Source organism: Anopheles coustani, chromosome X (genome assembly GCF_943734705.1).
Source record: "Anopheles coustani chromosome X, idAnoCousDA_361_x.2, whole genome shotgun sequence".
Lineage (NCBI taxonomy): Eukaryota > Metazoa > Arthropoda > Insecta > Diptera > Culicidae > Anopheles > Anopheles coustani.
In genome coordinates this window covers 8,975,798-8,993,421 of record NC_071290.1, presented here as the reverse complement: position 1 = coordinate 8,993,421, position 17,624 = coordinate 8,975,798, and the positions used below count along the sequence as shown (strand labels likewise).

The 17,624-nt window shown below is 48.4% G+C and overlaps 1 protein-coding gene across 1 annotated transcript; it reads right to left on the bottom strand.

The window, feature by feature from the left end:
- Nucleotides 1–175: 175 nt before the first annotated feature.
- On the bottom strand, nucleotides 176–16,749 carry LOC131268969 (coactosin-like protein). The gene is made up of 3 exons (XM_058271279.1): nucleotides 16,546–16,749; nucleotides 1,261–1,584; nucleotides 176–1,179 (listed from the first exon to the last, which is right to left on the bottom strand). The coding sequence occupies exons 1-3, from the start codon at nucleotides 16,594–16,596 to the stop codon at nucleotides 1,063–1,065; spliced, it is 492 nt and encodes a 163-aa protein (XP_058127262.1). The 5' UTR covers nucleotides 16,597–16,749; the 3' UTR covers nucleotides 176–1,062.
- Nucleotides 16,750–17,624: the final 875 nt, after the last annotated feature.

Genomic DNA, 17,624 nt, shown 5'->3' with positions numbered 1-17,624 from the left:
AACTGGTTGCGTAGCATAAATCATTTCACTATACAATGTTGCCGTTTTGTATGTTTTTTATGTTATAATTGAGATATTTTCTTTCAAATAGTACTACTATAATAAACAGAAATACACTGTTTTAACTGCTTACCATTGAATACGAACCAAACCCAGTATGCAGAGAGAATGTAAACCGCCAGATCGGCATTGATTAATTGTTTAATTATATTTATTTTACATCTTTTTCGTTCCACGAACAAAGGCCTATGTTTCTTCGTTGTATTTTCTTTAGATAAATTTTAAATTTTAATAATTTTCATATCCACCTGCGATCGCCGTTTTTCCCGTGCAGTTCATCGATGCGGTAAACCACATTTGTTCTTTTTTAGTATAAAGAAAAGGTTCTTCGCAGGTTTCATTCACCGTAAACCGGGACTGATTGCTGCCAAAGAAACTCCGATATGTCTCTTAAAACGAATACCATCGCTAAGGACATGTTTTTTTGGTGGCCCTTCCGAACACGATCCGGTTACGATCGGAAAGTCATCGGAACTGCAGAGAAATTTGATTTAATGCGTCCAACTTGAACAAGACGTTTGTTTGACCCTTGTATTGATTAACCTGACCAATTAATGAAATATTAAAGATGCAAAACCGAATGTGAAACCAGTAGTGCACAGTTTGGCGAAGACGAGAAAAAAAACACACATAACATTAACATAACGCTTATAGAACGGCTTGGTATATATTCGGGCGTGGGCAGCAGTAGAAAAAATGTCGAGCCGGAAACTTCCTCGACATAGGTTCGTGTGTTGCCGAATGTTTGTTAAATAAGTGAAAGTTCAAGCGCGATCGCACTACATGCTAAAGGGTTGGTAGATTGTGTTTGGATCGGGCCGCGGGGAAACACAGGGATAAAAGGTGGTGATCAATGTGGGGCAACCAGCGACTAATTCGTTTCGTTTGCTCTTTTCCGCTTGCTCTGACTACGTTGCTCCGCTCAGTAAAAGTGGTCATGTGCTTCCTTCCGCTGCGTGCTCGTTGACGTTCCCCGCGGTGCCCGATTCATCCCTTCCTGGCTTATGCATCCCGCACACCGGTGCCATAGTTGGCACCACCAGCCTTGTTAAGGTGGGCCTTGAACATTTCTAAGTCCAGATCGGCACTCGTTTCCACCTGCAGCTCGACGGCAAAATTCTACGGTAAAAAAAAACAAAAAAATGATTGTAATGGTTTCGACGATTCGGAAACACAGCAGCTTGGCGCGGGCACACTTACGTTGATGACATCCTTGATGATCGATTTATCGGTAGACATCTTCGCGCGCTGCATGACGCCAACCTCCGGGCCGATCCAGGTGAGGAACAGGAACTTGCTGCGCTTCGACATCTCGTCACCCATCTGCATCCGGATGTAACCGAACGCGCGCTCGTCATCCTGAAACTCGCTGCAGAACTCCTCGAAGCCTTGGCCCTTCGCCGAGCAGACGATCTTTAGCCCGTCGAACTTGAACACGGCCCATTCGTAGTCGTTCAGGTTCGAGCGCACGTCCTCATACGCCTCCCGGATCGCATCCTTATCAAGCGATGTTGGCAGTGCCATCTGAAACGAATCGGGAAACGAAACGTTAAATATTGGAACAACTTTGGCACGGCAATCCGGTAACGATAAACGAGAATCAAGATGTTTATCCACATTCCAAGAAGAACTACGACTAAGGATATTCATAAAACTGTAGTCTTGGTAGAAATTCGGAATAGCTGAATGTGGAAATATTAAAACCTATTCCAAAACACTGCAGGACGTATTTGAAGTAGAGGCTAGAGCCTTAACCATTAGGTAGGAGATGTTATGGAAGTACCTTAGTATTCGACTGGACCAACACTCAGGAAGCAGTCTACAGAGAGAGCTACGAGCATTAGAGCTGAGTCTTGAGAATCATTCGATGACGATCCAGAAATCTTTAGAAATTAGAATCTCTAGATACCGACGAATCTCCAAACATTCATGATTTATGATTCGCCAAAGATTCGTGAATCTCCAGGTATGGATGGATCAATGTAGATGCCTCTGACTGTGTGCAGTAGTAGTTCATGAATCGTGCATTCATGGAATGAAGCGTCCCTTAGCGGGATCTTTCGTAATATCGTACACGCTGCTAGAGGCTACCGTGTTCCGGGTGTTCCGGGAGTTGCGTACAAAAGTGAATTGCACCTTGCCTACAGCGATGGTGGTGGCGGCCGTCCACATATTGCGTGCACCTTACACATTCGCAACTCTCCACGGCAAACCTTTCTCTATTGTTTTCATTGTTTAACCTTCACATTCCATCATAGGAAAGAAAAACCCTTCCCTTTCCCTCGCTCCCTCGGTTGCACCCAAATGGCCGGTACAGTTCGTTCTGCAAAAGGGTACGGTTGTTGTTTTAACAGCTGCGCCTCTGCATGGTTCGGGCCAATATTCGCTCGCTCATTTTTAAACCGACGTATACGTTTGGTTTCGCTTTCTTGCTTTTTCCGCACAGCCTACTATGCAGCTATGTGTTTATAATTAGCCGACTAATGCATTTCCCTCGGAAGGGTGCGCGGGTTGATGTTCGCATACCAGAAAGGGCTCCACACCCACACTGGAACGGCAACACACAGGGGGGAAGCGCCGCACGTATACGCGCGCTTGGACGCCGGCCTAGACACTCCTGTGTAGGGCGCAATGCCCGAGCTGTATGGGCTGTTTTCCTTGTTTTCTAAACGTCTGCAGCACTTCCACCATGGAAATATGGTCTGCTTCCCGCCGGCAGTCACATACCTGCGAGCGGCTACAAGTGTAGCAAACGCAAACCGCAATCTTTTGATTGGTTTCGACAAACTCAACGACTCGGTATGGGCGTGTTACAACAAATCATGTGGTACGAGCTGGAGGGACGCAAGAGGGTAGTAACGATGAAGATGTTCAGACAGTAGAAACACTATTTGGAGGGTCTCTTAATCATGTCCTGGTGCATTGATGTGCAAATAGCGCAATTAAATCAAATCTATAGAGCTTCCTTGTTGCTGAGGGGTGGGATATGTTGGTTGTTGTTTTAGGTCTCAGGATTCGAGGAATCAAAATGTGTAGGTTTTGCACAACAATAGCCATCTTGTCTACGGACTAAACAGTTTTTTTTAAAGCTGAATGATTAATTTATCATGCTCATATCGATGAACCTTAAATGGCTCTGAAATCAGAACGCCGAGTGACACAAACATACACAGTAGCAAAGGGTTGGCTGTGTTGAACAAATAGTTTGGCGAAAGTAGGCAAGTGCAAAACCGGTTCTGCATCCTTCCACTGGACAAGCATAAACCGGGAAGATCATTCCCCTTCAGCACAGCTTCCATACAACGAAGGCTTGTATCGGTCTGCCTGATTAGCTGGCGGGTGTTTCCTGAGACTTTTTCTCATCGTCAAGACAGGTAGGAAACGGTTTTACCACTTCTAAATACCGACCGACCGGTGGCTGCGTCATTGTTGTTATCATTAATGTGGATTGCGAACATGCGTTAAACGGATTGCTGACACCGAACGGGCTTTAGACCGACAGATACCGGATTGGCAGAATGTGGCAAACCTGGTTCCGTATTCCCCCCCCCCCTCGGAGACGAATCCAAATAGGTCAAAAACAAGAAACACACACGCGGAGAAGGCAGACGATGCGCTAGTTATCGTGGCAGACCGTCCTTGTGCGAATGCGCCCGTTCCGTCCCGTCCTTCGGCGGGAGCAGCAGCTGACCTATTCCGGTTATCGGCACAGGCCGGATGATTGGAGCGCGCTGGTGGTAAATAACTGGCAAGTGACAGCAAAATCCCCACTCCCGAGGTCTGCTGCGGCAATAAATCATCGGCAGAGATGAGACACACGGACCTAAATAGCATCGATTTTATCGATTCGGAACCTGCTATCATGTTGCAGCGTTTCCGCTGGCCTGGCGTTCGCTGTCGCCGGCAGGAAATAGTAGACCAGACCGTGTGTTGTGTCTCCGATAGTTAGCCGTCTGTTTACTTTGTGTGGGATTTTCTTTACGCTTTGTGTTTCCCTGCAGCGTTTATCTGGGTTATCAATGTTATCTCCAGTTGCGCTGCCGGCAAACAAGAGGCTTGATGGCGTGTGTCTTCACTGGGCCATGGGGCAGTTTTTCCCATTTTTCGGGGTCTATTGCAGTTACTACATAGGATTAAGATTGGAAAAGGTCAGAAAAGGGGTATTATACTTAATAATACCCAGGTAAAAGAATACTTTCTTAACAAGTGTAATTAGAATATTTAGGAGTACTTCTTCCATCATCATTCGTCATAAATTACTATGTAGTTACAACTGTGTTTTGGCGATGTGGCGGTGTGGATTAGTCCCTGAGGGATTTGAGTATCAGTTACCATAGCTGTTAGTAAGGTGTGGCTGCAATTACTATCGAGGGGATTTAGGTATCGATTACTTGAGTCGTAAGTGCCCGAATGAAAACTGCTGAGTGAGGTGCGAGATGTCCGGGTCCGATAGGCACTGCGCTTCGTGTTGCAATGTTTCAGTGGGAAATGGGGGCCATACAAACTAACCACTGGAGTACCCGGCCCGGGCGGTGCTGCAATTCTGGCTCTCCTTCAAGTCAAGTGGTGAAAACCAATGCGAAGTCCACCACTTAAGACAAGATACGGGCCCTCTCGCCCGTGGTAAACAAAATATAGTATTGAAAAACAAACAAATCGTTTGGCAGGCGGTCTTGATTGCTGGAGTAAGTGGGCTCATAAACATTGTTGGAGCGGGCTCCGGCACCTTCTTGCTGACCTGGGTTAAGTGGACCTTGGTGTGGTATTGATAAGCGAAACATTCATCATTTCGCGAAAAAGCCTTGGTAAAGGTGTAGGGGGCGTAAGAGTGGCGATTGTGGCAGCGGACAGAACATTCCGATAGTCCCGATCGATAGAGATAGGGAGCGGGGATTGTGGAGATTCTGTCAAGGGGTCGTTATCGCTCGATGAGTCCCCATAAGGTGCGGCGAGCAACAGGGTGAGTCATAATTACAAACGAATCTTTATGGGGAACATCGACATGGATAATAATTTACTTAATTTGAACTAACCAATATCAACAATAACTTTACGGAAGCAGGAATCGTTACAAATTGGAAGTCAGTGAAATATTTTACATATTTTGTTCTATCTGCATTGAGGGCGCAAGATGGGTATTCCCCGGTCGCAAAAGAACCGGGTGAAAAATGACGAGCATCTGCATGCATCCTACCCGGCTAACGATAGCGTGTAAGCGCTGCCGCTTTCGCCACCCGGTCGTAACGTGATTCGTCACTTCCTGTCCACGATTTCAAAATCTCGTACAGCACGCTTCGAGGGAGGAGGGAAACGATTGCAAATAATCTAACATCGATAAGCGATATCTGCCTGCACACGGACGGGATATGGGCATGTTGATCGTCCAACGGTTGCCTCGACAGCTTCAAACTGCCAGCTTTAAGTAGCAGGTGGAAGAAGAAAAGGAAGCCTAATCGAGTGCAGTTCTGCGATTGGCGGTTCCAGCTGAAGAGTTGACTCATAGTTGAAGGGTTCGCAAGAGAATGAAACGAACGTGACGAGTGATAGAAGGATGGAAAAGCTAGGGTAGGGAGTTGGTGGATGGCGTGAAAAGCGCGTGGATCATTCCCCCTTATCGCGACCTATCGTACGGGGAGTAATAAAAGAGCTATTTTTGCTGGCTTATCACTGCCGGTTTGCGATGCCACACCCGGGCAGGCGATAAAGTTTAATTGCATTAGCAATACGGTGAGCGATGGACTATAAATGTGCGTACGGCTTGCGGTCTGCTGAGTGCGCCGGTTAAGCATCGTCACCATATTTCCACCGAGTGACGAATTTCTACTACATCTGATACCTGCTATCAACTGACTCGTGACCTCTTTGTAGACCAGCAAACCCTTTGACATTGACCAAAATTTCGGGTGATGTACTTTCTCTGTGACATTTCCATTCCATGGCGATGCTCAATGTTGCAATTGCTACACACATTCTCGGAATAATGATTTGCTTCGTCGAACACCAAAAACAAACTAAGAAGAGATAATTAAAATCATACTGCTACAGTTCACAAAATCAATTATTTACGTCCAACCAATGGACAGTCTTTGGAAGCTGATAGTAATGTTTAGTTTTTGTTTAAACTGCTACAAAAAATCGGCCTCTCTGGTCTACCCATCTGTGAGGCACCCGCAACATGACGTCATCTCGAGGCGCAGAAGTTGTGTTCACGGACTCTACATGAGCTAAATTTATGCCCACCTCGAACAGCGCTGCAAGCGGAGGAAACGAAAATTCCCAGACGAATACGGAACGACGAAGACAGAATGTAAAATAAAAATCAGCAAGTGTAAGCGTCCGGAGAGACTCCTCCATGCCGGCACTCCCGGACATGCCACCGTTGGGCTGCACGGATACACATCTTTGGCGACAGAAAGTTGGTTGGTCGCGAGGGGGGATGGGGAAGGATGCTATATGCACAGCAACGGAATGCTTGCCGAGACCATAAATTTCAACCGATTCCGTGCAAGACGGCACAATATAAGTATGTGTGCATTATAAATCGCAGCTGTTTACCGGGTGTTGGCGGATATGTATAACGTGCTCCCGGTGCAATTCTATATCGCTGATTGTTAGAACGGATCCCTGGCAAAATGATCCACCGTGGCACGGCGTTTGTTTGGTGCAGCAGTTTGCTTTCATCTGTCCTCCAATCGGTGCATCTTCTTACTTCTTACTGCACATACACACACACATGAGCGATTCAGTGTGCGGTTCGCTGCGACCTTCCGGGGGTTTCTTTCACTTGGTGAGGTCGAGGTACACAGGCCAGTTTCTGTGCGCACATCCGCCTTCCCGATATGCGCGCTCGTCTGTGTTGATGCCAGCACAAGGACCCGGGCCAGCAGCCCGGACACAAAAACCCGGACTCGTCGTTAAGCGTTGGCTGGAGCTTGGGTTTCTCTTCGCCCCATAGCGCCCCACATCACGTGAACACAGCACCGGCAACCACCAGCACCACATCCTCCTCCGCTTAGCCTTCTGCCTGTCCATCCTTGCTGCCATTCCGCCCACCGTTTACACCATTTACGGCCGCTCACTCGTCGCGGCGAGACATTCATCTCCATAAAAGGCAATGGTGGCGCGAGCGCGATCGGTTTGGCCACTCGCATTAATCTCCTTTTCGTTGGGTTCTACATCAGACGACGACTTATAGCGTGCGCGTCCAGCAGTGTGTCCTCGCACACACTCTCGTGCGCCCGCGGCACCGGGCCCCGAAAAACGTGTACGTGCTGACCGCGTGGCCCACGCCATCGCGATGCCCGTTCGCCGCTTGCCGGCCCATGGTGTGCGTATACAGGCTCTCTCGGGGAACGCTCGTCAACTGTCCTTAGCGACTTTCTTTTTGCCACCGACGATGCTGGTGGTGGTGGTGGTACATCGCGGGTCCAACCGCTCCAACTGCCGAACGAGGTTGAACGTCGTGGTCCTTTTGGGGTTCACATGAAACCAAACTTTAAAAAAAAAAACAACGTTCACGATCTTCTGTGTCATGGCTACGTCATTGAAATGGGATAGAGAGCGCCATGGAACAGACCGTGATATCACGATCGACCGATACTTGGTACAACCATTATCTGCACTTAAAGCGATTCTCCACCATACGGAATCACTATACACAGATGAATCTGGCAATTCACGCAGAATGCTTCCTCGTCCTCGATTTGCGTTCAGTTCATTCCGAATTGTTCGCTAATAATGAAAGCTCATCCTCGATTCATTTTAACCGGTTACATATTAGGCATTGAATAAATGAATCCCCACTCAAAGGATCAGGACCAATATGTCAACTGTGACCAGGTAATTTTCAAAAAGATACCTATTTTACCGACCGCCATTGAAGATCTAAATAAATTGTTGTTCAATTTGGGTAACTTTTTTAACTTCTAGCATGATCCAGCTTTTGGGACTAAAAACATGAACCAATGGTTGCTGGATGAGGTTTAATTTTTACAGCTATTTTTAAATTTTTATAAGTTCGTCCCTGGGAAGTCCACAGGCGTTTGGTAAACACTCCACGGACCAGTAGACGCTCATGTGCAAACAATAACTATCCACCGACTGTAGGCTGAAGATGAAAGGATTACCAAAAGAAATCTTTAGCGATCGTTTGTTGTTTTATTCGCTTCAGTTCAAGCCGACATAAATCATGCAAGTGCTACCGGCCAAGCGAACGGGCGCCCACGAACATGTTCGACATCCAAAGCATTTTATGCTTCACCGAAAATACAGGAGATGCAACTGGGAGGACACGGACTTCAAAAGCATGAAGTTAAAAACACTACCGCGACTGATCCTCTCGCGTGTGTGTGTGCATTTACTTGACATTCCGCGTGTCGACCGGAGGATTGCGGGTGCAAGTATAGATTCCACCGGGACCGGAAACCAAGATCGGGCTGGCGGTTGGGCGGTGAGGCTGGAAATAGAATGCGCCGGAAATGTGGTCGGCGAGTGCACACATTCCGCACGATTGTGCCGACGTATTCGCTATCGGGCGGACGTGCGTCGTCGCCTGCCAAAGTTCGGCACTTCGAGCTGTGGGCGATTGCCGAGGTGGGAAACGTTTGGTCCGTGCCGTTGATTAATCCCCGGTACGTCTTCGGTTTGCGCCCGCTCGAAAGGTGACAAAACAGGCGGTTTTTATCACAAACATGCGGAGAGACCAATCAAGCGCGTAGAAGATAATTAGGACTAATATCATTTTGCACCGTTCGCGGCTCCGGCCCCGGAAAAAAAGCGATGTGGCCGCTTTCTGAGCCTCCGGCGCTTCCTCCGAGATGATAGTCACGCTATCCATGTTTAGCGAGAATGAAAAATAGAACACCGCGTGTTGCGGCGAAACGTGCCCGCAGGGAGATTTAACATTAAATATTTGCCCTGTGGACTATTTTTTTATTATTTACACTTTGCCGAATCATTTGCACTCATACGGCGGATGAGTGTCGTCGTTTCGTCGACGTGAGGTGTGGGGCCCTTTTTTAAAAGGCGGAATGTTGACAAAATGAACTTTTATCACCCTTAAAACAGTTTTTCTTAGTAATCCAGCCGACGTGCACATATTGACAGATTATTGTTGAGTATATACAATTTTGTATATGTTTTCAAGAACTTGTTTAAACCTAACCGTTACACACTGGAAAGTTTTCCAAATTATTGCATGTGACTGTGAAAATGTAAATGTTTGTACAAATCAACCATATAAATAAACAAATTCACCAAAAACTGAATGAAAGATAAGTTCTAACATAGTGAGTCGAATGCACTTTTGGTGAAGAGACTTTTTTTCATGAAGTTTAAGGAAAAGATAGATGGAAAAGATGAAAAAGTTTGAAATGTTAGCGCAAAAAAAAATTGTCGCTAGCATATGTTTTCATGAATCAGCTACCTTTAGTTGAGAGGAAATGCCCACGCTACAACTTATTTTCGAGGGGTAAAACCAAGTTTGAAATTTTTGATTTTGGATAAGACCCAAGGCAAACACATTCTGTATTTTGTTGCTTTGTTGTTTGAGTATACTCAAAGGAGAGAAAAAAGTGTAAAAGAAACGGAGCACAGTAATGTGCCTTTCAGAATGGGTTGCCTTTGCTGAAGGGAAAATTTCAGTGACTCACTGTCGGATGTTTGCCTCCCTCGCGTTCTTTTCGCTCGTTTCATGGCAAATAAATAAATACGCAAGGCTAAGACCGGGGAATGTTCAGATCAACCGCTTGAGTCACCAAAGGTTCGGAATGTAGAGGGCGAAGTGCATAATGTAGCGTTTGGTGGAACGAAAATACGCCAGGTTTTGTTATTCGCTTACAGGTTTGGTGTGGTTCGATGCGGTCAGACAAAATCATCCCTTCCAGTAGGCACAACCTAAGGCCTTAGCGAATTCCACCAGCACAACATCCGAAATAATGGCCGAATCCAACTCGATGATCGTTTCGCATGCATCCGCGTGTACCGGTGTGTGTGTGTTTGTTTCATTTTCATCTAGTTCGCTCGCTTCTAGTTCTGGCCGGCGCTTCTTGCCGTCTATTGGCTTCTCACCTTCATCGACCCGCAGGTCGATGAACCAGCGGCCTGCTTAGCCCGCAGGCGCTCATCTCCGCGTTTACGGCTGAGATTCGCCTTCCACACTTTTATCGCCACCGCTTCCATCCAGGCGGGCTTTTTCTTTTACCGAAATCTTCATAATTTTCCTCCATGCCTGTGGCCACTGACGGTGTGTACAGCCGCCAGTGGTTCGACGTTTTACACGCGGCCCGTTCCCTATGGGATTCCTCTCTCTCCTCCAAAAGCTTTCCTGAATGGTTGAGGTTCGATGCTTTCTATTCGGTATGTTGCCGATTTGTTTTCCGTGTCAGTTCCCTTATCAATATCCCAAGCCCAAAAGGTTGGAAAGGGGCTAACGGGTTCTTCAACTACAAGAACTTCTGGCATGGACGGAGAGATAGTCCATCCCCCGTCCAACTAGTCTTAAAACCCGAACAAGTGAGCCATTAATAAATGAAAAATAAAAACTTCACCCACAACGCCGATGTTTTAATGCACTGAAGACATGGATCTGGCAGTGCCAACTCATGTCGCAACCTCGCAAGGGCCCTGTTTATTGATGGAAGCGAAGTAAACAGTTTATGCCCGGTGAAAGAGAATGTCACACCCCATGCGCTTGGACGCTTGGCGACAAAAAAAAGGCAAAGAAAGCAAACAACTTCCCTGGTCCAGGTATCCATGTAACACCATCGACCGGGACCACTTGGCCGAACGGATTCTGTCGCCCTAATTCGCAGGTGAATCGCATCGATTTTCCTTGTGCCGTTGATTGCCGTTCCTCCCGGATCTTGCCCCGCTCGCTTCGTCGTTTTCCTTTTCCCCGTTTTTTTGTTGTTTCCCTCTGACGTTGGCCGATGAATTGCTTTCACGCTGCTTTCCTGCTCATGTTTGATGTATCAGATTTTGCCAGCTACCTCCGCGGGCATTTGATTTTTTGCGGGAGAGATCCATTCGGGAAGAAATTGTTTGGAGGGAAAAACGATGGTCGAATGGCCCTACGGAGGAGCCAACAAAAAAAAACGGGATTGGACCGAACCGTGCCGTTTCTACGTGTCGGATGGATATTGCAGAGTTTGTTATAGCAACATTTAGAAACACCAATTGCTTACTTTACGAGCTCGGTAGGAAAACATTTCTTTCGTCCCGGCTTTAAATTAAATTTTGCTACACCTTGGGAAATACCAACCCGGCAGACAAACATCACGTGAGCGAGCGAGTTCCATCGGCATTTGGAAAATGGTGGAAAGGCAGGAGAAAACCTTATAATAAATTCATCTATCTAGCAGGGCTGCGATGACCAACATCACCAAGGCGTAAGGCAAGCCGGATTTCGGGATGAGCCCGTGATTGCCGGAGCACGGTGCGAATGCAACCGTGACACCTACGCACCCCGCCCTTATGCTGACCAATATTCGGGCCCTGGGGACGTGTGGCTCGCGACCGACAATGTTCCGATTTATAAACTCACATTACGCTCCACCCTCACCGTCATCCCTGCGCGAGCGGAACTGAAGCTCGTCGCAGTCGTAAAAATGGCCGCCATGGTAACTACTTGTGAACTACTTGTGGCTCTCATCGTCCGGCGGGGCTCCAGCGGTTTCTTGCCGGACCCGACGGGGGTAATGAAATGCGCATTTTAATCGTCCCGGTCGCGGTGCCGGGTGCAGCTTCATCCCAGTAATTATCGGATAAGTTATATTAGAAAACAACACGAGAGAGAGAAGAAGGTTTCCCCCAACCGACCACTTCCGCACAACCAGGAGTCCAATCTAAGTCGGGGAAGCTCTGGCCGGGGGAACACGGATGAAAAGGTACATCCAATAAATACAGTTATGGACGGGGCGAGGGACAAGGGGGCCGCCACCGGTGCGTGCGAGGGAATGTCTCAATAAAAAGAAAAACAATTCCCACTACCACAAACCCCGAAAACAGCGTGTTATAAACCATCGTCCGACGGTTCCTTTCCTCGCGAGAGGTCCCCAACCGGGTGTCGTCGCAGGAACTCCCCAATATCTAAGGGTTCAGTGGTGCGTGGAGAGGCTTCTTCTATATCTGGAGTGCTCGATCCGTACGCCGGTTCGGGTGTGGGGGGGAAGTTCAACAAATTTGGTGAAGGCCTCCAAAGTTACCGTTCAATGCAGCTGTAGTCTTTATCGATGAACAGCTGAAGTCATTATCGGTCCTTAGGCTAAGCCCGAGGCGGGAGGTGTTGGTACAATAAAACATTTGCGCTGATGTTGGATCCTGATAAGCACCCGAAAAATATTGTACTCACTGCGGAAAGGCTTTGGCAGTTGCGAAAGGTTGATAGTAACATTCCACCCAAACGAGTCGATTTTCAATACGCATGTTGCGCCGGGCCTATCGTCTACGGACTGTTTAGGCCCTGCACGAACCCGTTTCTCTTTCGCCCGTCTTAAGTATTATTATCTCTCTGATAGGGCGCCAAATGTAAGACCGGAATTGGTCGAGCGGACCATATAGCCAACGCCTTAAACGGGACCGACCAGGCGGAATTAGGCGGGCGTTATCGGTACTTTTTTTGGATGTAACGAGTTGCAGCTCATGTTATCCTTCATTTTGCGCAATGCTCACTGCCATCGTCATTTCGTCAATCGCGATGTGTCATGTCGAGCGTCCAGATAGTTAATCATTCCAGCCCGCGTCGGAAGTAGAGCATTAGCGAGCAATAAAAAGTTTTCCAATATCTAAAAGTATCGAAGAGATATTAAACGCTGTGATATTGCCGTAAGACAGTTAGCTGAACTAGCCGAGCGAAAGCGAAACCTGATTTTCACCAGCGGGGCACCCTTGAAACAAAAACCTTCGTTAATAAGTGAGTGTGATGAAAATTGTCTAGATCAACGCACGCACATCGGTATCCTGGCACGCCATATCCCGTGCGGTGGAAGAGCTATGGAAATCGGAGGGAAACCGGACCCTCGGCCACATGCTCGAGCAAAACACATACTTCAATTCAAGCCCAACCGAAATGCCGTTCCGAGGGAAAGCAGCCTTTTTCCTTACTGGGCGCGCGCGGGTCGCATTTACTTTTTGAGAGCCGGCCGGCCACAATTGGAGGCTGTGCTTAGTGTGTGAGAGAGAGCGGGGGGAAGGCAAAAGTAGTTGAGCCTGCTCGCACTGTTCCACTGGGCATTTCGCAATCAACGGCGAGTCACCTGCAGCAGGCCGGCAGGGCAGAATCGCGGCGATCAATCAGAAACCTAATTATTTTGGGTCAAACATAAAATATTTCGCTGCAAACGCTAGAGGGGGGGGAGGGGAAAAAAAGGAGCAAGCTACCGGCAGAATATACAATTGCCGACCGTACCCTTTTTTCCCGCGAAGCGAGCTCCCCCTTTCCGTTCCGTTCCCTGGCCCATTTGCGAATCTCAGCATCTCGTGAGGCCGCTCCGCTGCCGGCTCCGTTTTCTCTCAAGACACCGTGTCCGGGGGAAGGTTACGGTGTGTGGAGTGCGTTTGTGCTGTGAATTTATTTCTTTTGATTTCTTCTCTCCACGGCGGCTGTTCACGGCCGCCCCGTGCACCATTTTCGTTTGCTCCATTTTCCAACGGGCACACAGTTAGCCGAGCTGCTGTGCACGCGTGCAACAGCGCCTCCCGACACCGTCTTCGCCCCTTGGTGCGAAAACAAGAAAGACGCAACAAAGTAAAAACCCCAAGCTAAATGATCGTCGGTCGCATCGCGCCACGACGCACGCATTGAACCCTTTCTCCTTTGCTGTGAATTTCGGTAAAATGTGAAATTATCTCCTATTCACGTGGTGCCGGTATGTAGTTTTTTTTTTTTTGGTTTGGTTTGGTTCGGTTTGGTTTGTATGTTATTTTATTCTTATTTTATTTGCGCACCAGCGCGACCGGTACTTTCGGCGCTTTACGCTTATTCGATCAGCGGGCAAAACGATTGGTCCCAATTAGGCGTTAGGAGATGACCGCGGGAAGCGGACTGCAGCTGAAGGAGCCTCGATCGCAGTGTGCTGGAGGAGTCTTGGAGAGATTTCGGAGGAACGCAAGAAGCGAAATGCAGGAAGAAATGCAGGCCATTGGGTGGAGAGTGCGATAGTCGGGGGGGGGGGGGGGGGGGGGGGAGGCGATTTAAAAAGACCGTTTCTTTTTCGTTTTGGTTTTGGTTTTTCTGCCCGGCGCTGGTCAGATTTTAGTATGCATTTAGGGTGCGGCACCCTTTCTATTTGCTGCTCCCCTGCAGTGATGGATGAAGCTTGGGAGTTACTTCCTCCGTACCCCGTGTTCCCCGCAGGTCCCGTTTCCCTCCATGTTGGATCGTTTTCTCCAATCGCCGCCAATGGAGCGCCGGTGGAGCTTTAGGCATGCGAAACTTATTGATATGTACCGGCGTAGCAAATCTAATTCCGTGACGTGTGACCTTGCAGCCATACCGAGTGCATTACATTACACCTTCTCGTTGCGAAGTTTATCATTCCGTTTTACGTGTAGAAATAATTCAATTCACACAGTCTAGCTAACTCAACTGCGTGATACGAGAGAAACATAATCCGAACTGTAGGGCACAAGGTTCCTAGCTTTGCGACTTATGAGTCTTCAGATGGATTTCTTGTAGAAAGATGTTATTCAGTCTTGTAGAAAGAGCTCGTTTAGTTGATTAATCAATTCGAGCTGCTCATCACTGAAGCCGGCTTATGAAGGGGATTTTCCAATGTCAAAGGGACGCCACCAACGTTCCCCGATAGTTAAACATTGTTCAAGACAACTAGATAGAGTCAGCCGACTACACCGGTGTGTGCTGTGTATAACGCGTTTTTATCCATTTCTCCAAAGCTAGCCGGAAGGAAACTTGATAGTAAATGTGTTGATTGATCTGGGATTTTTTCGGAGCCAAGGGACTAGCTTGCTCCCAAGCGTTGACAACCATTGATCGTCTAGGGGACACACGGGCTTGAAGACGCCTACAGCAAAGAGACTCCCGGAGATTGATGTCCATAATATTGCCTCAAGTCATCGGTAATCGCAAGGAGTCGCGTGATGTGATTTCAAGTACATAGAGTACGTGTACCTTGTACTATTCATTACAATCAGCAGCGTTCGGTTAAATCTCGCGAAACCGGACGAAGTCATCCAGGCGCATCGACAAGAGGTTTCTGTTCTTCCCGAATCGCATCTTGCCCAAAATTTTGCACCAACATCAACTGTTCGCGCTGCGGCCGCTGAGTGCGAAGGGCCAATCTGGCTGCCCACCAAATTTAAGAAGTAAAAACAGCCACACACACACACGCGCGCCCACGACGCAGCCCAGCGGCAACGCGGTTTATAACGGTGGGCAGGCAGCTCTCGCAGATCGGTGAATCTCGCGGGGCCCAAAAACCGGTTCGTTGTTCTCGGTGTGGCCCCGCCGCTGGGGCCGATAGGGACCGTAACGCAGCACGGCCGCGCGTACATTGCTCTCTTTTGTTCTCCGCGTCCCTTCTCGCATCTCTCTGGCGTGTCGAGGAAATCACATCGAACATCGCGCGATCACAAGGCACGGCGGCGGCGGCGGCGGCGGCCCGCGGGTTTTTGGAATAAGAGTTCCTCTTCCTTTCTTACTTTCTGTTGTTCTCTACCCTCGCACAGGGTCCCTCCGCGTGTCTTACTGCAAACGCAGCTTCTCGCACACGCCCGGCACTCTCTTGGTTCTGCATTCCTTGTTTTTCCTTTATGTCTCTTCATTTTTCAGCGTTGAGCTGGAGTTTTCATTGGCATTGCCTCGATGCGCTGCCCGTTTTTTTTTTGCTTTTTGAGCTTGTGTTCCTTTATGGCCTTATCACACTTGCATGGCAAAGGCACTGGACTGTCAAAATTTGGTTTTGGCCAAAGTTAAAACAAGTGAAGTTTGCAAAATCCACTGGGAATGGTTCACGTGGGTTTCCGCTGACCGTTCTCTGGATTCGATTTCTATTTTTCAACATCAAAAGTGTCAACCTCACCGAACAATCTGTATCTGATCAAACAGGGCTTTCGGGACTATATGCAGTACCTGGGCTAGCTTGAAACAAATGCAAGAAAAGCAATAAATCATCATTTGCCCACCTGAACGATGGCGCGAGCGGTGTGAAAGTGAGCGGTTCAATTAACGTTCCAGTCAAACTTCCCGGTTTAACCGTTGCCCCACCGTTGGACTAGCAGTGGAAGCAGGGCACAGCGGTTTGCCAACGAGCCTCGGGGTCCGTCTGAACCTGCGCGATTTTTTCGTTTATCGTTCAGCTTATTACTTCTCGAAGATGTCACGAAGAAGCAAGTGTAGCATGCAATGGAATGCGTCATCCATCCGCCATCTGGCGACAAGGGGGCCCCCCCCAAAAAAAATTTAGACCATCCACGCCAGAGAATCAGAAATCCCATCCCGCTTCCCCACGCGCGTTCGCTTCCACTTACCTTCCGTGGCTTCGCCTCAGCCATTTGCTCAACTTCAACCGAATCGGCCATGGTGCTCTGCGATGGGCTGGGGTGTAGGAGATCGATTGATAGGGGAAAATTTGGTGGTTGAGCCGCGCTACCGTGTAGAGCAGAAGGGGGAGAAACGAAGGAAAAACGGCCGAACGATGCGTCCCTGCTGGATCAAGTGCTGGAAGGCGCGGATTTTTTGAACCTAATCACTGCCTACTGCGGTGTGCGGGTAGGGTTTTTCTGTTGGTTGATGAGCCGTTCCTTGGTGACACGGTTGCACACTACACGCACCGGGGGCCCGATTGTTTTTGAGACTGCACGAATAAACGGAGGTGAAATCACAGCCGGCAACAACGGGTCGACCAAACGCCAAACGAACACTGAAAAACACCGAACCCGTCGAATGGGGTACTCGGTCGGGGCAGGATAAAGTCGGTCGCACACGCGTAGCAACACGGACACGGAACACGCAGCCACCGGATGCTGGCTGGCGGGTCGAAAAGGAAGCGTTCTCTCGGACCTCGGACTGAACCTGACTACTGGCGCGCAGGACCACTGTGTGAAGCCAACTTGCTGCGGAGAAAGGCTTGCTCAACCGACCTGACGGGGCGAACGTTCGCAAAGCGACTGACGGTGCATTGCTGGTGCGGCCAGCGTCGAAACTACGGTGAGAGCAGCAACCAACACACGGCTTGGCACCGTATATATGCATCCCACTCTCACGGACCGCGGACCAACTTGCAAGTCACAGAAAGAAAGAAAACAAAAAACGCCGAAGAACGAAAGCGAGAGAGAAAGAGAAAGAGAGAGAGAGAGAGAGAGAGAGAGAGAGAGAGAAGGAGAGAAAGTGAGAGCGAGAGCTGCAGCTCGTTCCAGGAAGGCACGTACGATCGTGCTTAATTCAAATAAAAATCATTTAACTCATTTGACAGTGCATTTTCCCCAATCGGTGGTGAAAAACCAAGATGATAAAATTGCACGACCTCACGAAAAACGATTTCCCGTTCCTATCGTTTTTTCGCCGGTTGTCCATGAAGAAAATGTAAAGGGCTCCTATCTAAAATCAT